The sequence below is a fragment of the Salvelinus namaycush genome, chromosome 31 (assembly GCF_016432855.1).
Source record: "Salvelinus namaycush isolate Seneca chromosome 31, SaNama_1.0, whole genome shotgun sequence".
In the NCBI taxonomy this organism is placed as follows: domain Eukaryota; kingdom Metazoa; phylum Chordata; class Actinopteri; order Salmoniformes; family Salmonidae; genus Salvelinus; species Salvelinus namaycush.
This window is the reverse complement of record NC_052337.1, coordinates 42970392-42995820: the sequence shown is the minus strand read 5'-3', so window position 1 is coordinate 42995820 and position 25429 is coordinate 42970392. Positions and strand designations below refer to the sequence as shown.

General features: G+C 43.8%; 1 protein-coding gene across 4 annotated transcripts in view; it reads right to left on the bottom strand.

Annotated features, from left to right (window-relative positions):
- Positions 1-25429, bottom strand: part of LOC120026363 (rab GTPase-activating protein 1-like) — a 137853-nt gene continuing 112424 nt past the window's right edge. For 3 of the 4 annotated variants that reach the window (XM_038971203.1, XM_038971204.1, XM_038971207.1), the window contains 7 exons: positions 16352-16444; positions 15572-15682; positions 15238-15342; positions 14482-14565; positions 8549-8620; positions 3607-3804; positions 1-2280 (listed from right to left, as the gene is read on the bottom strand). In XM_038971203.1, coding sequence (XP_038827131.1) covers positions 2158-2280; positions 3607-3804; positions 8549-8620; positions 14482-14565; positions 15238-15342; positions 15572-15682; positions 16352-16444 — 786 coding nt within the window. In that variant the 3' untranslated portion in view covers positions 1-2157. Of the gene's footprint in view, positions 2281-3606; positions 3805-8548; positions 8621-14481; positions 14566-14795; positions 15087-15237; positions 15343-15571; positions 15683-16351; positions 16445-25429 lie in introns of those variants that run through there. The other variant, XM_038971206.1, reaches the window with a different exon arrangement.

Here is a 25429-nt window from a genome sequence, read left to right as displayed (position 1 = left end):
CCTGTGTTCATAGCTTTATATTGAAATGCAGAATAATGCAACCTACACTAGTACAATGTTCCACACGTTCAGTAATGTTGGATGAAGGAAGGTACATTTTGGCATGTTATGGATGAGACAGAAGTTTTGCCTGACATTTAAAGCGAAGGGAGCTTTGAGCAAAAAAAACATACATTATGATCATCATTAATCTGTAACACAGTCCGTAATTATTGTAGGCAACATTATTAATTAGTACAGTTACAGCGGAGAGTAGAAGTACAAAAGAATAAACCAAAAAAACTCATCATCAGAATGCTTTTTATGTACAACCCAGTGCCTTACGGAACAGCCTCTTTGTTCTCAGTACATTGCACAAGCCTTACTTCTTCCACTGACATCAACACAGACTTAAGCAAGCTTAGCCGGATTCCATACGTTATAAATATGAATATTAAGGTGCGAAGACCGCCCCTCCCACCACAAACCCGCACACAGACTATCAGTAGAGAGTAGGACCTTCCCCAATACAGACACAGAGCTCTACCAGGGAGCGTTCAGATAGAAATATATTACGTAGAGCAAAAATGTAAAACAAGGAATCATGTCTGCTCATGACATCCCGCAACGTGCCCCAGACTCCTTTAGGGAGAACGCCAGCTTGACCTCCAACGACCTCTGATGAGCCCCAACAGTTAAGTCTCTGGCTGACTCAGTCTCACACATAAGCACACAGCCTGTGACTGACGACCAGACGACATGCCTGCGCCATTTCTCTCCCTCTCAGGAGTGGAGGTAGGTAGGTGGCTGGCTGTGATGTGTGTATGTGTCTATGTCTACATTGGGAGAGTGGAGTCAGAGTGTGCATAGGGTGCCTGTAACGTCTGTGTGTGTTTATGTCTATGTCGGGAGAGTGGGGTCACTGACTAGGTCTGGGGGGGCGTGTCATGGAGCGAAAATAACACGGCATAAAACATAACCTGGACCGATGAGGTCATGAGGGGTCATCTAGGAACCCCAGAGGAGCAGCTGGTCTCAGAGTGGAGGAGTGATGAGCTGCGTCCAACATGTGCCATTTCAGACACAGCCGTGGAGGGAGGAGTGCATGGGGTGGGGTCTGAGCCAAGGGAGGGCCGCACCCATATCTCTATATCTGCAGCTCCAGCCTCGGAGCTCCCATGCTTTGAGCCCAGCCTGTCCCGGCCCAGAAAGCGCATTTTGAGGACTGCGTCAGGACCACCAGGACATCGCCCACTAGTGGCCTCCGTCTGCTACTGCACCACCGACCGGACAGACCCCAGGCTGTTGCTAATATATCTACTGTTATGCTGTACATTATGTTCACCTTAACCCTTCACATCAAGGCTTCGTCAATAAGATCCTCTTCCTCCTCATATAGCTCCAACCTCCGCACACTATACAGCATCCACTTTTCATACACTAAACTCACACTCCGAGCTAAACTCACACTCCGAGCTAAACTCACACTCCGAGCTAAACTCACACTCCGAGCTAAACTCACACTCCGAGCTAAACTCACACTCCGAGCTAAACTCACACTCCGAGCTTCACAGGTTCACCGCACACTCAGAACCATCGCCAGTCATACAAACATGCACACACTCACATTCGGCTAAATGTCCGCCCACACTGACACGCGCATACATACACTCTGGTGTGCTCAGTCTTCACAGATGCACGTCTATACAGAAGCACGTTCATGATCATACATGTATAGAAAAGAATGGCATCGTGGAACGGAAATGAGAAGAAGGAAGAGGTTAGCACTCGTAGCACTTAGATTACAGTTGGAGTTGTTTGTGCAAGCAGTCTAGAGAGGACAGTAAAACGGATTGTATTTCCCAGGTCTGGATTGGAAGGACAGTCCAGGTAGCTCTCTAGAAAGCTCCTTCCTTACCTGTTAAATATCAGTAGTATAAAGACTAACGTTGAAACCTCTCTTTTCTTTTTTTAATTAAGTACTTTGTTTCGTTTGGGGGCAGTGGTACCTTTGAGCTTAGTCCTTTTTTAAAAACCGTTTGGTTTGCTCCAGTCCAGTGAGTGGGTGGTACCTCTGACTAGGAGAAGGAGGGGGGAGGCCGGGAGTGGGACAGGGGGAGGTTTGGGAGCAGGGCGGGGAGAAGGAGACAGTCTGTGGTCGAGGAAGATTGTCTCAAGTTAGGTGGTCTCCTTGCCCTGTGCTCCTGTCGCGGTCTTGATGGAGGTTAAGGTTCTGTTGAACCAGGTCTTCTTAGCAGCCTGGACCTCGTTGAGAGCCAGACCCAGGGTGTGCTCCAAGTCCTGCGGGGGGGAGAAACATAACGGGAAGAGGTTAGGCAATGGGCTAGAGCTGCAGGGCTAGCCTGGTGTAAGGAAACAGGAGATTAAAACTAGAATGAATGAAAATGTGTATTATTTTATTCATTTTATTTAACCTTTATTTAACCAGGAAGGGCTCATTGAGATTTAAAATCTATTTTTCAAGAGCGTCCTGGCCAAGATAGGCAGCACCAAGTCATTACAAAAATTAGACAGACAGACACATGAAAAACTACAAGTAATCTAGTAAAAACCATAGAATTCACAAGAGTATAACAAAAATCAAAAACAACAAATTAAAAACATTGACAGGTCAGGGAATCAGCCTCAAAATCCTTCATCAGTGGTTTAAAAACACCAAATCGGGACAAGTTCTTCCAGTTTAAAAGTATTTTGTAAGGTGTTCCAAGACGATGGCGCAGAGTACATAAAAGCCCTTTTACCAAATTCAGATCGGACATTTGGAACAGTTAGCAGGATAAAGTCCAGCGAACGAAGAGAGTAGCCACCACATTTCTGAACAATGAAAATGCCCAAATAAAAAGGTAGGAAACCCAAAATGGCTTTCTAAATAAAAGTATACCAGTGACTGAGCCTATGAGTGACTAGAGAAGGCCAACCTACCCTGGTATACAAAGTGCAGTGGTGCGTAAGGGTTTTGCAGTTTAAAATAAATCTCAAAGTGCCATGGTAAAGGGTGTCAATTGATCTCAAACACTGAGCGGAAGCATTCATATATAAAATATCCCCATAGTCTAGTAAAGGCATAAATGTAGCTGATACTAGCCTCCTTCTGGCTTCAAAAGAAAAACAGGCCTTATTCCTAAAATAAAATCCCAATTTCAGCTGAATTTCTTTTGTAAGTTGTTGAATATGCAATTTAAAAGAGAGGCCGTCATCAATTAGAATTCCAAGATATTTATATGAGGTTACAACCTCAATCTCCTTGCCCTGACAGGTAGTAATAGGTGAAAGGTTTAGAGGTCTATTTCTTGCATTAGAAAATACCATTAGTTTAGTTTTTTCAGTACTGAGGATAAGCTTCAATTGACACAAGGTATGTTGAACAGTATAAAAAGCAGTTTGCAAGTTCTGGAAAGCTTTTGTAAGAGATGAGGCACAACAGTAAATAACGGTATCATCATCAGTATTGCCTCAAACTCCCTTCAGTAATGAAATCATGAATTGTTAGGATTTAAATGAACTGATGGAGGATCTCAGCTGAGTTTAGTCTACGTGGGTAGCTACAGTGTGGATGACAACAATTTAAGCAGAAGTATCGGGGTCATTTTGAAGTGAGCCTCGTACCTGTATCTTGCACTCTGCCTCCACCAGCTGTAGTTTGGTCTGGGCCAGTTCCAGCTCCATCTCTCTGAGCTGGTTCTTCAGCGCCTCCTTCTCCTCGTCCGTCTCCTCCTCACTGCCCTCCTTCATCTTCCTCGCTGCCTTCAGACGACCCTCCTTGTTGAACAGGATGGAGCACTTTTCACAGCCTTCGACTTTCAGCTGTAGGGGAGAGACCACATAGAGCGGGAACAGGGGTTAAAACATGGCTACACCACAGAGGCAAGTCACTTCTCCCAGCCTTCTACCTTCACCTGTACAGGGGAGAGACCAGGACACAGGTTATACCAGGCAGGCACAGCTTACACCACGAGACTTCTAAGCCTATCCCGTGTTATACCACAACAATACACCACGCAAATCACAGCATCTAAGAGCAGGCGCCGTTTACAAAACTACATCACTGGGGGCTTCCTCACTTTCCAGCTAGCTCACACGGGTATCTCCCTCCCATTCCCCCTGTCATTTTCCCCCAGTGTGTGGTGTGTTGTCTGAGTAAGTACAGGCAGCTGCAATAGTAATGAGCAATGTGGCCGTGAGGAAGGTAGCAGGGTGATAAGAGGAGGCAGGCTGAGGGTCTCTTCTTTACGGGAGATATAGTCCTCCGCAGTTTCAAGAGCCCTCTCATCCTCCTCCTCACCCCACCACCTCGCCTAGCCTGGAAATGAGAAGCTGTATACCAACTCCATGATCATCCAATATCACAATCCAGAGTCCTAAGGTACAGGGAAACAGAGAAGTGGGCTATTCTGTCTGTGTTATCAAAAGGGAATAGAAATGGATTCTTTGTCCTCCTAATCTCCTAATCCTCATATAGGACTACTGACGTTTGAATATTAGGCTATAACTATGCATGCTGATAGTATACATTTTACATTCCATGATACATTAAGATCACCTTATTGGTCAATTGAACACAAGGTCCGAAATTCGACTTCCGCTTTTAACCCAGTCCCTTTGAAATACACGCATATACAGGACCAGTCAAAGGTTGGGACACACCTACTCATTCAAGGGTTTTTCTTTACTTTGACTATTTTCTACATTGTAGAATAATAGTAAAGACATCAAAACTGTGAAATGACACATGGAATCATGTATTAAACAAAAAAAGTGTTTAACAAATCAAAATATATTTTATATTCGAGATTCTTCAAAGTAGCCTTTTATTTTGATTTAACCTTTATTTAACTAGGCAAGTCAGTTAGGAACAAATTATTATTTACAATGACAGCCTACACCGGCCAAACCCGGACGACGCTGGGCCAATTGTGCGTGGCCCTATGGGACCCCCAATCACGGCCGGTTGTGATAAAGCCTGGATTCAAAACCAGGGTGTCTGTAGTGACGCCTCTCGCACTGAGATGACAGCTTTGCACACTCTTGGCATTCTCTCAACCAGCTTCATAAGGTAGTCACCTGGAATGCATTTCAATTAACAGATGTGCCTTGTTAAAAGTTAATGTGTGGAATTTCTTTCCTTCTTAATGCGTTTGAGCCAATCAGTTGTGTTGTGACAAGGTCGAGGTGGTATACAGAAGATAGCTCTATTTGGTAAAAGACCAAGTCCATATTATGGCAAGAACAGCTCAAATAAGCAAAGAGAAACGACAGTCCATCATTACTTTAAGACATGAAGGTCAGTCAACCCGGGAAATTTCAAGAACTTTGAAAGTTTCTTCAAGTGCAGTCGCAAAAACCATCAAGGGCTATGATGAAACTGGCTCTCATGAGGACCGCCACAGGAGAGGAAGACCAAGAGTTACCTCTGCAGCAGAGGACAAGTTCATTAGAGTTAACTGCACCTCAGATAGCAGCCTAAATAAATGCTTCACAGAGTTCAAGTAACAGACGCATCTTAACATCAACTGTTCAGAGGAGACTGCGTGAATCAGGCCTTCATGGTCAAATTGCTGCAAAGAAACCACTACTAAATCAAATCAAATCTTATTGGTCACATACACATATTTAGAAGATGTTATTGCGGGTGTAGCAAAATTCTTGTGTTCCTAGCTCCAACAGTTCAGTAGTATCTAACAATTCACAACAATACACACAAATCTAAAGTAAAAGAATGGAATTAAGAAATATATAAATATTTGGACGAGCAATGTCGAAGTGGCATTGGCTAATATACAGTAGAATAGAATACAGTATATACATATGAAATGAGTAAAGCAGTACAGTATGTAAACATTATTAAAGTGACTAGTGTTCCATTATTAAAGTGACCAGTGATTCCATGTCTATGTACATGGGGCAGCAGCCTCTAAGGTGCAGGGTGGAGTAACCAGGTGGTAGCCAGCTAGTGATGGCTATTTAACAGTCTGATGGTCTTCAGATAGAAGCTGTTTTTCAGTCTCTCGGTCCCAGCTTTGAAGCACCTGTACTGACCTCGCCTTCTGGATGGTAGTGGGGTGACAGGCCATGGCTCGGGTGGTTGACGTTCTTGATGATCTTTTTGTGAGGGCCTCCTGAGGTTGAAGAGGCGCTGTTGCGCCTTCTTCACCACACTGTCTGTGTGGGTAGACCATTTCAAATTTTCAGTGATGTGTACGCCGAGGAATTTACAGCTTTTCACCTTCTCTACTACGGTACCGTCGATGTGTATAGGGGCATACTCTCTCTCCTGAAGTCCAACGATCAACTCCTTTTTCTGTTGACGTTAAGGGAGAGGTTATTGTGAAGTGAGTGCTACGGGGCGATAGTCATTGAGTTCAGTTACCTTTGCTTTCTTGGGTACAAGAGCAATGGTGGACATCTTGAGGTAAGTGGGGACAGCAGCCTGGGATAGGGAGAGATTGAATATATCCGTAAACACTCCAGCCAGATAGTCTGCGCATGCTCTGAGGACGCAGCTAGGGATGCCGTCTGGGCCGGCAGCCTTGCGAGGGTTAACACATTTAAATGTCTTACTTACGTCAGCCACGGAGAACGAGAGCCCACAGTCCGTGGGGGTGGGCCGCATCGGTGACACTGTGTTATGCGCAAAGCGGACGAAAAAGGTGTTTAGCTTGTCCGGAAGCAAGACGTCGGTGTTCGTGATGTGGCTGGTTTTCCCTTTGTAATCCGTGATTGTCTGCAGACCCTGTCACATACGTCTCGTATCGGAGCCGCTGAATTGCAACTCCACTTTGTCTCCGTACCCGAAGTTTTGCCTTACGGAAGGAATAACTACACTGTTTGTATTCAACCATATTCCCAGTCACCTTGCTATGGTTAAATGCGGTGGTTCGCACTTTCATTTTTGCACGAATGCTGCTGTCTATCAACGGGTTCTGGTTTGGGTAGGTTTTAATAGTCACAGTGGGAACAACATCCCCTATACACTTCCTGGTGAACTCAGTCACTGTGTCCGTGTATATATCAATGTTATTCTCCGAGGCTACCCGGAACATATCCCAGTCCGGGTGATCAAAACAATCTTGAAGCATGGATTCCGATTGGTCAGACAGGCATTGAATAGGCCTTCTTGTTTGAGTTTCTGCCTATAGGAAGGGAGGAGCAAAATGGAGTTGTGATCTGATTTGTGATCTGATTTGCCGAAGGGAGAGCAGGGGAGGGCCTTGTAGGCAATCCTGGAAGGGGGAGTAGCAGTGATCAAGTGTTTTTTGCAGCGCGAGTACTACAGTCAATGTGTTGATCGAACTTCGGTAACGTTTTCCTCAAATTTGCTTTGGTAAAATCCCCAGCTACAATAAATGCGCCTCAGGATATGTGGTTTCCAGTTTGCACAAAGTCCAGTGTAGCTCCTTGAGGGCCGTCGTGGTATCGGCTTGAGGGGGAATATACACGGCTGTGACTATAACCGAAGTGAATTCTCTTGGGAGGTAATATGGTCGGCATTTGATTGTGATGTATTCTAGGTCGGGTGAACAAAAGGACATGAGTTTACTTACGTTATCACAATCACACCACAAGTATTTAATCATGAAACATACACCACCGCCTTTCTTCTTCCCGGAGAGTTCTTTATTCTTGTCTGCGCGATGTACTGAGAACCCAGCTGGCTATATGGACGGAGACAGTATATCCGGAGAGAGCCATGATTCTATGAAACAGAGTATGTTACAGTCACTGATGTCTCTCTAGAAGGAGATCCTCGTCCTGAGCGCTTCTACTTTATTGTCCAGAAACTGAATATTAGCGAGTAATATACTTGGAAGTGGTGGATGGTGTGCACGCCTCCTGAGTCGGACTAGAAGTCCACTCCGAATACCTCTTCTCCACCGGCGGCGTCTTGGAGCAGCCTCTGGGATAAGTTCAATTGCCCTTGGGGGTACGAACAAAGGATCCAATTTGGGAAAGTCATATTCTTGGTCGTAATGCCGCTGCTCTGATATCCAGAAGTTCTTTCCGGCTGTATGAATAACACACAAAAAAAGCCTTCCAGGTGAAGCTGGTTGACAGAGTGCCAAGAGTGTGCAAAGCGGTCATCAAGGCAACGGGTGGCTATTTGAAGAATCTAAAATATATCTTGATTTGTTTAACACTTTTTTGGTTACTACATGATTCCATATGTGTTATTTCATAGTTTTGATGTCTTCACTATTATTCTATAATGTAGAAAATAGTAAAAAATAAAGAAAAACCCTTGAATGAGTAGGTGTGTCCAAACTTTTGACATACATATACAGGTTTTGGATAGGTGCGTGCGTGGGCTGTCATACATCGTCTCTCTTGTAAAATACATTTTTATCTCAATGAGACTAACCTGTATACATAAAGACGAAATAAACTCAGCAGCTAATGTTAACTTGCTAAGCGGAAGGAAAATAAATAAAATGAGAACTACACTCACTCGCACAGCCACACAAAGAAAGCGTGCACATTTGAAAACAGCGCTATGTCACGCGATTGAGCAGTCTGTCATGTGATTGTGTGATGTCCTGTGACATGGTCTCACCCGGATCTTCTCCAGCTCTCCCTTGTTGGCTGTCTGCTGTTTCTCCAGACGCTCACTGAGCTGGGAGCAGATCTACAGGGGTTAACATAGAGGTCAAAGGTCAAGAGGTTAGAACACAGGGTGAATCTCAAACACCTTTCCATGAATCCTCCCTCATCTGTATGTGAGTGTAATCCCAGGCAGGCTGTGGCTCTATCCTCTTACAGTTAAGTGTATTAACTCAACTACACAACACAACTCCTGTCATTAGAGGATTACCTAACCATCCGGCCGGCCCTACTCTGCACCGGGGGAGTATTCGTTAGGCACCACACGGAAGAAAACTGACTGAAACAGGGAGGGACTACCTGGACTTGTCTAATAACAAACAACTCATTGTCCATTGGAAAATGTCTGGCTACGGTGTGCCCTTATGAATACAACCCACCCCATGCGTCCACCTTACCGCAGGGAGGTGGACGCAGTGAGATCGATGGGAAATTAACCATCCTAACTGGAACATTTGATCAATTTGATCACCCCCCTTTCACCCAAGAAATCCCATCTATCCCACTCCGCCCTCCCTGTCACCGCGGCAATACCACACACATCTTAATTTAGAGAAAGCCTGATTCATCGCCACGGCTATGGTTAAAATAGGTTGCCGGAGCAATTAGGCAACACTAAAAACAGAAATTCATTACCCTGCATAAGCTACAGTAATTAACAAACAATGTGTTATGAATGATCCCAATCAGAGAGAATAGAGACAGAGACACGGTGTCTCAGTCACTTAGAGTGTCGTGGTTATTTGGAGGGCAGGGTTTTTACCTCTGGGATTACTAAGGCTTTGTTGTGGGCAGGTTATAAATGGTTTAGATCATTAAGGCAAGACCCTTGCCTCCGCCAGACAGACTCGCTAACTACCCTGCGCCAACGAGGGTTTTTCAGGCTTTGGTCCAGCTCAGTACGAACACACCCAATGCAAGGGCTTCGATTGTGGAATCAGGTGTGTTAGTACTGGGCTAGAACAAAAGCCTGCACCTCTTCCCCTGCTCTACTTGTTCCCAACCTGCCAGAGCAAAATTGTTTTGTTACGGTCTAATGCTGTGTAAAATGCTTACGTTGAATAATACCACAGCTGTCCAGTGCCCTCTTTTACATACCGCACAGATGAGTGATACATTACTGCCTCTTTATTTGTAGGGCACTAAAAACCTAGCCAGGGGGAAAATGTCGTTTTCCTCTGTTCAGGCTTTAAAGATCGTATCACTCCTCTATCATAGGCTGTGAGAACTGTTCTTGTTTGTACTGTTCTAAGAAAGTGGAGCCTATTACCTCATCTATTTTGTAAGCGTACCTCCCCCTACGAGAGGTAAACAGCTCTTTGTGAAGAATAAGTATATAAAGACTGTGTAAAATAATCAAGTTCCTCCCCGGTATATCCGGAGAGTTAAATTCCTTGCAATTGCTTGAATAAACATTGATAAACTGGAAAATTAGCTCTGCCTGATCCTTGGAACGAGTTTTTCCTCAACACACCTGTCTGTCTCAGTCTGTCAGCCTGCTATTCCTGATGTGTGTAATCTCCAGCCTACTGCTGGTCCCAGATCAGTTCACAGGAACCTATTACCACACTCTACCATACATCACACTGTTAGGAGGCATATTAAAACGGCCTCTCAGCACCGCAATGGGGACCAGAGAGAAACTATTTTTAAAGAACCACATCCCCTCACCGTTTTTCTGCTTTCTGATCCGAAGAGATGCTTTCAACTGGCACATCGCAGCCGGCGGAGAAGCTACCATCAATTTGATCATTTTCTGTCATTTTCTATTTCCTATTCATATTTTTAGATTCCTGTCAAAAGGTAGCTACATCTGTTTTTAAAATAGTGACACTATTTCTGTTGGCCCTCAGTACCTTTTATGCCCTCAGTGTTGTGTAATCTAGCTTTGGTTATGTCAACTGAAGTTTGTGTTGAGGAATTAAACATATGGATAGGATGAGTTTTACTCAACGATTTATATATCAACTAGAGGACTGTGTTGAAGCCACCGTGCAGCCATCTTGGCATTCCCCCATCATTGTAAAACCTATTTTGGAAGACATGCATTTATTAATGTCTATATTAGTTTTTGCCACATGTATTCTATTACATATACCTTACATACTTTTAAATGATCTTATGTGAGCTAAGCATAAACATTTAACACGTATAAACATTTTCCTTAAATAGTATCAGCAATTCAAGGTTTATATAGGTCTTCTGACTAAGACGAAGATCAGATCAAATTCTATGACTAATTTATGCAGAAATCCAATTAATTCCAAAGGGTTCACATATTTTTTCTTGCCACTGTAGATAATTGGTTTTACTGATTACAAAATAAACTGTGGATAAGTGGATAACAGAAGGGGACTGCTCAACTCAGTCTAGGTCCATCGAATTTCTTCAATCAGAGCGTCTGGATAATAGAACAACCTGCCAACCAGTGTGAGAGTGTGCAGTACCTTGGCTAGCATCAAGGCAAACCTGAAGGAAAAAAAACTCAGAATTGTTGGACACACATTTGTTTACACCCCTGTTAGTGAGCATTTCTCTTCTGCCAAGATAATCCATCCACCTTACATGTGTGGCATATCAAGAAGCTGGTTAAACCGCATGATCATTACATAGGTGCACCTTGTGCTGAGGACAATAAAAAAAAGCCGCTCTAAAATGTGCAGTTTTGTCACACAACACAATGCCACAGATGTCTCAAGTTTTGTGGGACCTTGAAATTGGCATGCTGACTGCCGGGAATGTCCACCAGAGGTGATGCCAAAAAAATGTATGTTAATTTCTCTACCATAAGCCACCTCCAACGTCGCTTTAGAGAATTTGGCAGCACGGCCAACCGGCCTCACAACCGCAGACCTCGTGTATGGCATTGTGTTGGCGAGCGGTTTGCTGATGTCAACGTTGTGAACAGAGTGCCCCATGGTGATGTGTACGACAGCGTGTTCGCACCGTCATTGAAGAGGAGTGGGACAACATTCCACTGGCAACAATCAACAGCCTGATCAACTCTATGGGAAGGAGATGTGTCGTGCAGTTTGAGTCAAATGGTGGTTACACCAGATACTGACTGGTTTTCTGATACACACACATACCTTTTTTTAAGGAATCTGTGACCAACAGAATACATATCTGTATTCCCAGTCATGTGAAATCCATAGATTAGGGCCTAATGAATTTATTTAAATTGACTGATTTCCTCATATGAACTGTAACCCAGTAAAATCATTGAAATTGTTGCGTTTATATTTTTGTTCAATACATATGTATTATTGTGTGTTATATTGTATTGATGTATTACTGTTTGTTTTCTGCCCAGATTAAAATTTGAATTTATTTAATTTAAATCAGGTGCAATGGCATGTTTTACATGGTCCCTGACAAATAAACGAATAAATAGGATGTTGCCATCAGAGGAGAAAATACAGAATGCGGAGAATACAGAATGGAGAGAATACAGAATGGGGAAAATAAAACCTGCATATTTCTGTCAGGATCTAGGATCAATGGAGACACTCCAGTTTTTTTAATCCTGTATCTCTTGACACATTCATGAAAATAGTCATGGCCTCTAAACCGTCAAGCTGCATACTGGAACCCATTCCAACTAAACTACGGAAAGATCTACTTCCTGTGCTTGGCCCTCCTATGTTGAACATAATACATGGCTCCCTATCCACCGGATGAGTACCAAACTCACTAAAAGGTGGCAGTAATAAAGCCTCTCTTGAAAAAGCCCAACCTTGAACCGTAAAATGTTAAAAACAAAAAATCGACAAATATTGAATCTCCCATTCCTCTCAAGAAATTTAGAAAAAGCTGTTGCACAGCAACTCACTGCCTTCCCGAAGAGAAATAATGTATACGAAATGCTTCAGTCTGGTTTCAGACCCCATCATAGCACTGAGACTGCCCTCGTGATGTGGAAAATGAACTTTTAATGGCGTCAGACCAAGGCTCTGCATCTGTCCTTGTGCTCCTAGACCTTAGTGCTGCTTTTGACGCCATCGATCACCACATTATTTTGACGATTAGAAACCCTAATTGGTCTACATGGACAAGTTCTAGCCTGGTTTAGATCTTATCTGTTGGGAAGATATCAGTTCGTCTCTGTGGATGGTTTGTCCTCTGACAAATCAATTGTACGTTTCGGCGTTCCTCAAGGTTCTCTTTTAGGACCACTATTGTTTTCACCATATATTCTACCTCATGGTGATGTCATTCAGAAACACAATGTCAACTTTCACTGCTATGTGGACGACACACAACTATACACGTCGATGAAACATGTTGAAGCACCAAAATTGCCTACCTTGGAAGCCTGTGTTTCAGACATAAGGAAGTGGATGGCGGCAAATGTTTTACTTTTAAACTCGGACAAAACAGAGATGCTAGTTCTAGGTCCCAAGAAACAAATTCATCTGACAATTAATCTTGATGGTTGTACAGTCGTCTCAAATAAAACTGTGAAAGATCTCGGCGTTACTCTGGACCCTGATCTCTCTTTTGACAAACATATCAATAATATTTCAAGGACAGCTTTTTCACATCTTCGTAACATTGCAAAAATCTGAAACTTTTCAAAAAATTATGCAGAAAAGCTAATCCGTGATTTTGTCACGTCTAGATTAGACCACTGCAATGCTGTACTCTCCGGCTACCCGGATAAAGCACTAAATACACTTCAGTTAGTGCTAAACACGGCTGCTAGAATCTTGACTAGAACCAAAACAATTTATCATATGTGCTATCCTCTCTACACTGGCTTCCTGTTAAGGCTAGGCCTGATTATATGCTAACCTAGAAAGCATTACGTGGGCTTGCTCCTACCCATCTCTCCGATTTGGTCCTGATGTACATATCTACACATACGATACAGTCACAAGACGCAGGCCTCCTAATTGTCCCTGGAATTTCTAAGCAAACAGCTGGAGGCAGGGCTTTCTCTTAGAGAGCTCAATTTTTATGGAATGACCCTATTACAGGTGCTGAGTCAATGGCTTACTAGTGCTTTTCCATGCCGTCCCTAGGAGGGGTGCATCACTTGAGTGGGTTGAGTCACAGACGTGACCTTCCTGTCCGGTTTTGTGCCCCCTCGGGCTCGTACAGTGAAGGAGATCTTCGTGGGCTATACTCAGCCTTGTCTCAGGGTAGTAATTTGGTGGTCTGTTGATATCCCTCTAGTGGTGTGGGGGCTGTGCTTTGGCAAAGTGGGTGGGGTTATATCCTGCCTGGTTGGCCCTATCCGGGGGTATCGAAAGGAGCCACAGTGTCCCCTGACCCACCCGTCTCAGCCTCCAGTATCTATGGTGCAATAGTCTATGTGCCGGGGGCTAGGGTCAGTCTGTTATATCTGGTGTAATTGTCCTGTCTTATCTGGTGTCCTGTGTGGATTTAAGTATGCTCTCTCTAATATTCACTCTCTCCCTCCCCTCCCGGAGGACCTGAGCCCGAAGGTCATGCCTCAGGACAACCTGGCCTGATGACTCCTGGCTGTCCCCAGTCCACCTGGTCGTGCTGCTACTCCAGTTTCAACTGCTCTGCCTGCGGCTATGAAACCCTGACCTGTTCACCGGACGAGCTACCTTGTTCCGGACCTGCTGTTTTCGACTCTCTCTCTCTACCGCACCTGCTGTCTCGACCTCTGAATGCTTGGCTACTCCCGAGGTACTGACCTGTTGCACCCTCTACAACCACTGTGATTATTATTTGACCCTGCTGGTCATCTATGAACATCTTGAAGAACGATCTGGCCTTAATGGCCATGTAACACCAGGCTGGGTTTCTGCATAGCACTTTGGGACATCTGCTGATGTAAAAAGGGCTTTATAAATACATTTGAATGAAATTTTATTAAATACAGAATGGGGAGAATACAATAGTCAACCGTACCTGTTTGTACTCTCCTATGATGGAACCGTTCTTCTTTATCTCAGACTCTGATTTGTCCAGCTCCCGTCTACACATCTCTTTCAGCTGTAGACAGACAGGCACACGCACGTCGACTTGATATCACATGCACAATGAATAACTTCACCTAGAATATAAGGACTTCGTCTCAGTCAGGACAGGGGTCAACTGTCCTTGGGCCTGTAAAGTGCGTACAGTAGTGACACACTCAAGGAGTAGTACACACACACACACACACACACACACACACACACACACACACACACACACACACACACACACACACACACACACACACACACACACACACACACACACACACACACACACACACAGAGTAGAAAATATGTAGTCATCAAGAGGACGTCAGCAAAGGACAGTGGCAATGGCAGATGCCCCCTGAGACCGTTGTACACGTAAGTGAGAAATACAGTAGGCCCTCTGCTAGACGATAAGTCATGTCCTTGGGAACACAGACCACAGCCACAGTACATGGGGGAGCCCACCATCCCCCTGTCTTAAAGAGACGGCCAAAAAGAGAGAGAGAACACTGCTTTCCCACCAAGGTGCCCGAGCAGAAAAGGAACCTGACGATGAACAAAAATATTCAGCAACTCTCCAGAGGACAATGGCAGTTCACTTCAAAATAATGACTTATCAATCAATCCAACACATTCACATCCAACAACTTCTATTGTCCTTCCAAGACAGCAATATTATTTTCAGCCAGAGACAGACCTGGGCAGACTCCTCCTCTAGTCGCCTCTTCTCGTCCTCCGAATCCACCAGCTTCTGTTTGGTCATCAACAGCTCCTTGTTCAGAGCGTCTGCTTTCTCCTCAGCCTGAGGGACAGTTGCACACATGGATACAGTGACAAGGTCAACTGACAATAGCTAATACCAAATGACAACAACAAACCTATCGGGAGTAAAAAAAAAAAATGGACTTGACAGCTAAATGGGTTTTGGATAACAGAAAACGTGCGAGCGCACCACACACACATGCACGCCCACGTTTACACACTCGCACAAGTCTAAGAAACGGAATTTTGGGATGATGCGTCCGCCTTACGTTGTCCAGGTCCTTGCGCAGGGCGATCTTGCTGCTGACCAGTTCATGGGCCAGGTCATCATTCTCCTGCTCCAGACGCATGTTAGCCTCCTGGAGACGACGGTTCTCCCTCTACAGGACAGGAGGAGAGGACAGAGGAGGAAAGTAGGAGTGGGTAGGTGAAGGAGAGCGTGAGAGGAACAAGTGGAAAGATTGGGAGAGGAGACGAGAGTGAGAGAGAGTGGAGAAAGGAAAGAGTGAGTGAGTGAGTGAGTGAGTGAGTGAGTGAGTGAGTGAGTGAGTGAGTGAGAGAAGGAGAAAGGAAAGAGGAGTGCGTGAGTGGAAAGAGTAGAGAATAGTGAGAGAGAGAAGACAGTAGCCTGTTGCCGGGCTGCACTATTGAAGATCCTCCGATCTTCTTCCTGTTTCTCTCAACTCGTGACATATATAATGTTTAACTACGCTTGTAAATAACAACCTTTGAGAATAAGCCTTGATTAAAAATTGACCTGGCTGCCGTACACAAACTCCCCTCCAGACATTCCTGGCATTACAACTATGTAATGGATAATGAGGCTGTGCACAAGTAGATGTTTGTGTGCACAGTCCACTTAAGAGACTAACTCAACTCCTTCACTCCAATGCTGTGTGACTCTACCGATAGCTACTTTGAGGACAAATGTACTTTCTATCCCTGTGATATGTGGCTGCCCCACCCAGCGATCTTCAGATGAATGCACCAACTGTAACCCGCTCTTAAGAGCGTCTGCTAAATGACTCAAGTGGAAACATGCATAGTACCTCGTATCTCTCAATGGGAGCTTCCTGCTGCTCCTGCTGCTCTCTCATGGTGTGGTACTCCTTCTCATACTTCTTCAGCTTCTTCTGACTGATCTGTAGAGACAGGGACTGTTACTGGACCACATCTACAGTAGGTCTACAGTACCACGACAAGGGGGTAAGGGTGAGGGCATCGGGAGTGTGGCGAGGGCTCTCCATAGCCTGGTTACAGCTCTAGGCAACAGGGTGTCCTCTGCTGGCAGTACTAGTCAGGTGTGTTCTGACCATAACAAGATAAATACTCGATTAGAGCCGACCCCATTTAGTCGACTGGTCGATTGTTTGGTCAACCAAGATTTCTTTAATTGAGCAGCTGCCCCCCCCCCACAAAAAAATCATAATTTCATGGTGTACAAGACACCTGTCTGAGTGGACTAATACATTGTGGAAGCCGGGGGGATGGCAGCACATCACTAAGACATGTGCTACTGAAATTATATATGGTTATATTACTTAAGAATGGTGCAACACTAATAAAAATGATATTTTATAACAAATGGGCTGTCCACGGTTCTGAAACAGTGCGTTGCTGAATTGGCGCCTTTTCCTAGACCATGTTGCTACATGCATAATAGCAAAGTTACCCAGCATATTGGTGTTGAGAACAATGCGGCTGAGACAGCAGAAGAGTTAGGAGACGAGAAAACAGCACTTGCCTTAATTGTCTAAGAAAAGTGAGGCGAGAGGAAACGGCAACTTAATTAGGTCTATAATCAATAGCCTAACTGTTAAATGTAACTGGCTTTATAAAGCATCCATACACACTTTATTTTTATTTAACCTTTATTTAACTAGGCAAGTCAGTTAAGAACAAATTCTTACTTTCAATGACGGCCTTGAGTCACTTATAAATGTCCTTGTTTGTGAAAGAAAAGCACATTTTTTGTCCATTAAAATAACATAAAATTGATCAGAAATACAGTGTAGACATGTTGTAAATTACTATTGTAACTGGAAACGGCTGATGTTTTATGGAATATCTACATAGGCCCATTATCAGCAACCATCACTCCTTTGTTCCAATGGCACGTTGGTCACTTGTGTGTCTTAATTATTTCATCAAACAGTGTGCTTAAAGCATCAGACCAAATAGGAATTTACTGATAAAACAAACCTGCATATTTGTCAAGAACGAGTTACTCATCTGGTTATGCTGCATGTACAGTACTTCAATAATAACCATGAACAACCATGCATCTGTCTGTGTGATTATCAACAGCTCTTTCAAAAGCCCAGCCTTTCACTTCCCTCCACTGCTGCCCTTGTACAAAGAGCAGCAGTTTCTCAAAGCACACTCAGCATGTTGTAATCAGCATGTAGGGGCATAAATACTGTATGCTCTTTCTCCAGCAGGCAGCTCGTTGTAAATGAGGTCTATTTAGCCGGCTGCGGTTTCCTCCAGCTACGACCCACAGTACAGAACCGGGTCTGTTGTGGAGGAGCAGGTCCATAATGGTCCCAGTGATGACTGCAGATTCAGCTATTCAGGATACACTGGCTTCACTACACTACTGACACACCTGCTATGCTATGAGGGCTTAGTAGCTACTGGTTACATTCTAGAACAGCACGGCCTATATGAGTTTGAATGCTAGCCTTTTGTATCTTCAAGTGAGAGTGAGTGAGTGAGAGAGAGCGCGTACGTGCATACGTTGCACAGTGAGGTTGAGCCAGACCGGATCCAGTGTGAGAAAGTTAGAGTGTTGAGGGCAGGAAGTGCCCCATCTAGTCAGATCCCCAATCTGTCCCAGTCTGACAGCTGTTGTCAGAGCAACCATCCGAGCAGAAGAGAAACACTGGGTCATGTCACTGACAACACAGCACATCTCTGCTGACTGAACAACAACAGAACAGAACTCTACTCACCGGGGTCACTGACACACCCTATGACATGGTGAGAGTATTGTCACTTACTCGATTCGACACAGCAGCCCCAGAAATGTCCATCAGGCTATTTTTACAGAATTGTGCAGATAAAATAACTGCGTGCACACGAGGGTGTCCGTCACTTTCTTTGCGTATGTGATCATTATACAAAGCTTGACGGAAATTAGCATACTGTACCACGTACACATGATCAACTTAAAAGGGCCAAACAGCAGTTGAAACAACAGTGTAGTCCCCGCCACTGTTTTGGTAAAAAGCTGAGGGATTGGGCTGGAGATAAGCAATCGCTCGCAAATTCATAGACAACGCTATGAATGTCGGGACTGACCAAAATGATAGTTTTAACCATCTTTTTGAGGCTATACGGTGTTTGTGTGTTTGTTTTGTTCACAAACATTGGAGTACAACAATCTTATATTGTGGGTTCTGATGGGGTACGTCAGTTAAACTCAGTTACCCCAACATTTACGGGTTATATTCATCAATAATCATTCATTTATAAGTCCAAAAATGGATGTGACAACTGCTGATTGCCCCTTTAAAAGGCCAAAAATGTCAACCTATGCAGTCAGTGAGTGAGAGGGGGAAAGCAGTATGACCCCGGTGTGCCCTCTCTCCTCCGCTGTGTGTACATGTTTGAGGCTGTGTGTGTGTGTGTGTTTCACTGTGTATGCACTATGCAAAGTATGTGTGAGGGTGTGTACTGCCTGTAAACAGTGGCTGTGCTAAATACTGAGTGTGGTCACTATAGTAATAGGCCTCTCCCTCTTACTAAAGCCACAGCAGATCACTGGAAGAAAACAGCTGGTTTAGCTTGAGCTACGCAAACTCTCTCAAGCCTAAAGAATGGAATAATAGCACAGTCATATCTGGCTACCTGCTTCTGTAAAGTGGTTTGTACAGAGAGAAGTGTTGGGCAGAGCAGGGTGGTTTAGGCTGGTAGAGAGGGAGGAGAGGTCCCTGATCATGCCACCAGGCTCTGGACTGAACTCTGACAGAATTTGTGACACCCTGAGGGAGGGTGTGAGGGAGGGTGGGTGGGTATGGCTGTGCCTCTCACCAGGAGGACCTTGCCTGCTCCTTTTAGCCCTTAAGATCCTAATCCTGCTCTACGACTAACTTTCAGATGACCAGCCCTGGGTGTCCAGACCTGTCAAAAAGGTCAGAGTGCATGACCTTAGAGTGCATAGAGTGCATTACCTTAAGCCTGACCCCATGCCCTACCTTATAAAATATGTGACAAGAGAGGTTGACCTGTTCTAAAAGCCTGTCTGAATCAGGGTACAAGGACGCAGGTAATCTCCAACCTAGTGTACTGTAGGTGTTACGTAATGCAGTTTAGGATAAGCCAACCACTTTTGAGAAAAACGTTTTTAGATACAAATACATATGTAAAGGGATAACAATCAATCTTCTTAAGCATAGACCAGAGTTACCTTCTAGGTCAGGACAGAGCACAGGTATGTCTTTAAGGATTAGCCGATACTTCTGATTATTATTTCAGATGTTTTTAGATGCAGTCTGTTTCCAAATATTTCGATACAAATCCATATAGGATGTAAAATACTTGTGACTTTCTTAGGTCAGGAGAGAGCTCAGGCCATAAGGTTATGAAGGTGTACTGTAGCTGTCAGTTTCTATTACAGCTCAACACTGCCTCTGACTGGTTATTTAAAATGCCAGAGGAAGTGTGGTATATTGTTCTTATGCACTACGCAATGTGGAGTGTCTGGACACAGCCCTTAGCCATTGTATATTGGACATATACCACAAAGCCCAGTGGTGCCTTATTGCTATTATAAACTGGTTACCAACGCAAACGATTGGTTAAAACCGCATTCCAGCCGGTGTCGATTCCACATTACCGCCAGCTAAATCTATGACGTTAAAATGGCTATTTACGCTGCAATCCATTGTCTCATCAGCCCAGCCAGGCAATTTATAAACTTGATCTCCAATATAAAAAGCATCTAGACATTATCTCACATTTCTTTTAGACTAATATTTAGTTTCCAACAGCAGAGATTTGTATAAACCTCGCTGTCTGTCTCCATTGTTTCAATACTCAGATTCGATCTCCAGCGTTCATAGTAATGAACGTGTCGGGATGAGACAGACAGGCAGGCGGCTTCACTCAGCCAGTCGAAATCATGAATCAGCATCATTTTTTATGGCTATATACAAAGAATTATCAATAGAAAACAGGTCAAACGAAAGGAAATGCAGCTAGTTCAGTTTGAAGTGATTGTGTTCGCCGTGTTGTTGGCTAGCTCTTCTGAAGAACAGTGTCCTGACGAGAGAGCACATGTTCTACCCCAGGCGAAATCGTGCATTAGCTCAATGTTATGGATGTATTCAAATAAATGTCACTAAAAAACAGCTTAAACAAACGCAAACGCAGCTATTCTGCTGTTATTCTGGTTACAATGTTTGACGTGATCTGTGATGTGCTGTGGCTTTTGTAAGAGGGAGAGAGATCTAATACTATAGTGACGTCATTTCCGGTCACAACTTGTGGACTTGTTTACGTGTTGCTGTGCAGTTAGTTGCTAATGTTACTTTGCTACCTGCCAACTTCACGGTTTTTACTTTTTAATTACCGTTTTATATTTAAAATGTTTTCTCTCGCTCTACTTTTTTCATTACATTTTTTCTCCCCGGACGCTTTATCTGGACATGGTTCTATAGGATCCTCCACCAGCCGAAGCTAAGTAGTAACATTAACATTATGCCTTTTAATTGCAGTCGCTGTACTCAGAATATACAAGAGAACGATCGCCTTATGGTGAGGATAGCTGTGCTGCAAGCCCAGCTTCAGACGCAATCGTTAGGCAAGGGTAATTTAAGTGTAGGAAAGGATGAAACAGTGTCTGTGCCACCAGTAAGTACAGATAGTAGTATAAATCCCCTCGCACAGTCCCCGCAGCCTGACAATATTCTCATGGCTTCTGGAAGAAAATGCTGTAGGAATGCTCAACCGGTGTCGCTCATTCAGCCGACAGAAACTTTCAACCGGTTCTCCCCATTAAGCAACGAGTCGGAGTCAGAGGCCGAGCCTTCTCTGGTCTCTCTTCCACCCGTTACGGCTGAGACGCCGAAGCCTCCCACCATTGGCTCTGACAAATTTAAAACCCTAGTCATGGGCGACTCCATTACCCGCAGTATTATACTTAATAAGAATCATCCAGCAATCATTACCAGGGGGCAGGGCTACCGACGTTAAGGCTAATCTGAAGATGGTGCTGGCTAAGGCTAAAACTGGCGAGTGTAGAGAGTATAGGGATATTGTTATCCACGTTGGCACCAATGATATTAGGATGAAACAGTCAGAGGTCACCAAGTGCAACATAGCTTTAGCGTGTAAATCAGCTAGAAAGATGTCGGCATCGAGTAATTGTCTCTGGCCCCCTCCCAGTTAGGGAGCTCTACAGCAGAGTCTCAAAACTCAATCGCTGGTTGAGTTGTGATAATTGGCCCTCTTTCTGGGACTCACCCACAAACAGGACCAAGCCTGTCCTGCTGAGGATTGACGGACTCCATCCTAGCTGGAGGGGTGCTCTCATCTTATTTATGAACATAGACAGGGCTCTAATTGCTCTAGCTACACAATGAGATAGGGTGCAGGCCAGGCAGCGGGCAGTTAGCCAGCCTGCCAGCTTAGTGGAGTCTGCCACTAGCACAGTCAGTGTAGTCAGCTCAGCTATCCCCATTGAGACCATGTCTGTGCCTCGATCTAGGCTGGGCAAAACTAAACATGGTGGTGTTCCTTCCTGTCATCATTGAAAGAGATTGTGATATCTCACATCTCAAAATAGGGCAACTTAATGTTAGATCCCTCACTTCCAAGGCAGTTATAGTCAATGAACTAATCACTGATCATAATCTTGATGTGATTGGCCAGACTGAAACATGGTTTAAGCCTGATGAATTTACTGTGTTAAATGAGGCCTCTCCTCCTGGTTACACTAGTGACCATATCCCCCGCGCATCCCGCAAAGGCGGAGGTGTTGCTAACATTTACGATACCAAATTTCAATTTAAAAAAGAAAGTAATGACTGAGTTTTCATCTTTTGAGCTTCTAGTCATGAAATCTATGCAGCCTACTCAATCACTTTTTACAGAATGCTGTATACGACCTCCTGGGCCGAATACAGCATTTCTCACTGAGTTCCCTGAATTCCTATCGGACCTTGTAGTCATGGCAGATAATAATCACATTTTTGGTGACTTTTATATTCACATGGAAAAGTCCACAGACCCACTCCAAAAGGCTTTTGGAGCCATCATCGACTCAGTGGGTTTTGTCCAACATGTCTCCGGACCTACTCACTGCCACAGTCATACTCTGGACCTAGTTTTGTCCCTTGGAATAAATATTGTAGATCTTAATGTTTTTCCTCATAATCCTGAATTAGCGGACATCCATTTTATTACGCTTGCAATCGCAACAAATAATCTTCTCAGACCACAACCAGGGATTATCAAAATCTGTGCTATATATTCTCGGACAACACAAAGATTCCTAGATACGCTTCTAGACTCCCTCCACCTACCCAAAGACGTCATAGTACAAAAAGCGGTTAACCACCTAACCGAGGAACTCAATTTAACCTTGTGTAATACCCTAGAAACAGTTGCACCCCTAAAAAACAAAAAACATTTGTCATAAGAAACTAGCTCCCTGGTATACAGAAAATACCAGAGCCCTGAAGCAAGCTTCCAGAAAATCGGAATGGAAATGGCGCTACACCAAACTGGAAGTCTTCCGATTAGCTTGGAAAGACAGTACCGTGCAGTATCAAAGTGCCCTCACCGCTGCGCAATCATCCTATTTTTCAAACTTAATTGAGGAGAATAAGAACAATCCAACATTTATTTTTGATACTGTCACAAAGCTAACTAAAAAGCAGCATTCCCCAAGAGGAAGGCTTTCAGCAGTGATAAATTCATTAACTTATTTTTTTATTACACTTTTTTTTTTCACCTTTATTTAACCAGGTAAGCCAGTTGAGAACAAGTTCCCTTTTTACAAATGCGACCTGGCCAAGATAAAGCAAAGCAGTGCGACACAAACAACACAGAGTTACACGTGGAATAAACAAACGTACAGTCAATAACACAATAGAAAAGTCTATATACAGTGTGTGCAAATGGCGTGATGAGGTAAGGCAATAAATAGGCCATAGTAGTGAAGTAATTACAATTTAGCAATTAAACACTGGAGTGATAGATGTGCAGAAGATGAATGTGCAAGTAGAGCTAATGGTGTGCAAAGGAGCAAAAACATTTTTTTTTACAATTTTGGCATGAGGTAGTTGGGTGGGCTATTTACAGATGGGTTATGTACAGGTGCAATGACCTCTGAGCTGCTCTGACAGCTGATGTTTAAAGTTAGTGAGGGAGATATGAGTCTCCAGCTTCAGTGATTTTTGCAATTCATTCGCAGCAGAGAACTGGAAGGAAAGGCAGCCAAATAGGAGTTGGCTTTGGGGATGACCAGTGAAATATACCTGCTGGAGCGCGTGCTACGGGTGGGTGCTGCTATAGTGACCAGTGAGCTGAGATAAGGCGGGGCTTTACCTAGCAAAGACTTATACAGTTGAAGTCGGAAGTTTACATACACCTTAGCCAAATAGATTTAAACTCAGTTTTCACAATTCCTGACATTTAATCTGAGTAAAAATTCTCTGTCTTAGGTCAGTTAGGATCACCACTTCATTTTAAGAATGTGAAATGTCAGAATAGTAGAGAGAATTATTTATTTCAGCTTTTATTTCTTTCATCACATTCCCAGTGGGTCAGAAGTTTACATACATTCAATTAGTATTTGGTAGCATTGCCTTTCAATTGTTTAACTTGGGTCGAACGTTTCGGGTAGTCTTCCACAAGCTTCCCACAATAAGTTGGGTGAATTTTGGCCCATTTCTCCTGACCTAGCTGGTGTAACTGAGTCAGGTTTGTTTGCCTCCTTGCTCGCACACGCTTTTTCAGTTTTGCCCACAAATCTTCTATAGGATTGAGGTCAGGGCTTTGTGATGGCCACTCCAATACCTTGACTTTGTTGTCCTTATGCCATTTTGCCACAACTTTGGAAGTATGCTGTCCATCTTTTAAATTGTCCATTTGGAAGATCCATTTGCGACCAAGCTTTAACCTCCTGACTGATGTCTTGAGATGTTGATTCAATATATCCACATAATTTTCCATCCTCATGATGCCATCTATTTTGTGAAGTGCACCAGTCCCTCCTGCAGCAAAGCACCCCCACAACATGATGCTGCCACACCCGTGCTTCACGGTTGGGATGGTGTTCTTCAGCTTGCAAGCCTCCCCTTTTTCCTCCAAACATAACGATGGTCATTATGGCCAAACAGTTCTATTTTTGTTTCATCAGACCAGAGGACATTTCTCCAAAAAGTACGATCTTTGTCCCCATTTGCAGTTGCAAACCATAGTCTGGCTTTTTATTGCGGTTTTGGAGCAGTGGCTTCTTCCTTGCTGAGCAGCCTTTCAGGTTATGTCGATATAGGACTCGTTTTACTGTGGATATAGGTACTTTTATACCTGTTTCCTCCAGCATCTTCACAAGGTCCTTTGCTGTTGTTCTGGGATTGATTTGCACTTTTCGCAACAAAGTATGTTCATCTCTAGGAGATAGAACGCGTCTAGTTCCTGAGCAGTATAACGGCTGCGTGGTCCCATGGTGTTTATACTTGCGTACTATTGTTTGTACAGATGAACGTGGTACCTTCAGGTGTTTGGAAATTGCTCCCAAGGATGAACCAGACTTGTGGTCTACTATTTTCTTTGAGGTTTTGGCTGATTTCTTTTGATTTTCCCATTATGTCAAGCAAAGAGGAACTGAGTTTGAAGGTAGGCCTTGAAATACATCCACAGGTACAACTCCAATTGACTCAAATGATGTCAATTAGCTTATCAGAAGCTTCTAAAGCCATGACATAATTTTCTGGAATTTTCTAAGCTGTTTAAAGGCACAGTCCACTTAGTGTATGTAAAAACTTCTGACGCACTGGAATTGTGATACAGTGAATTATAAGTGAAATAATCTGTCTGTAAACAATTGTTGGAAGAATTACTTGTGTCATGCACAAAGTAGATGTCCTAACCGACTTGCCAAAACTATAGTTTGT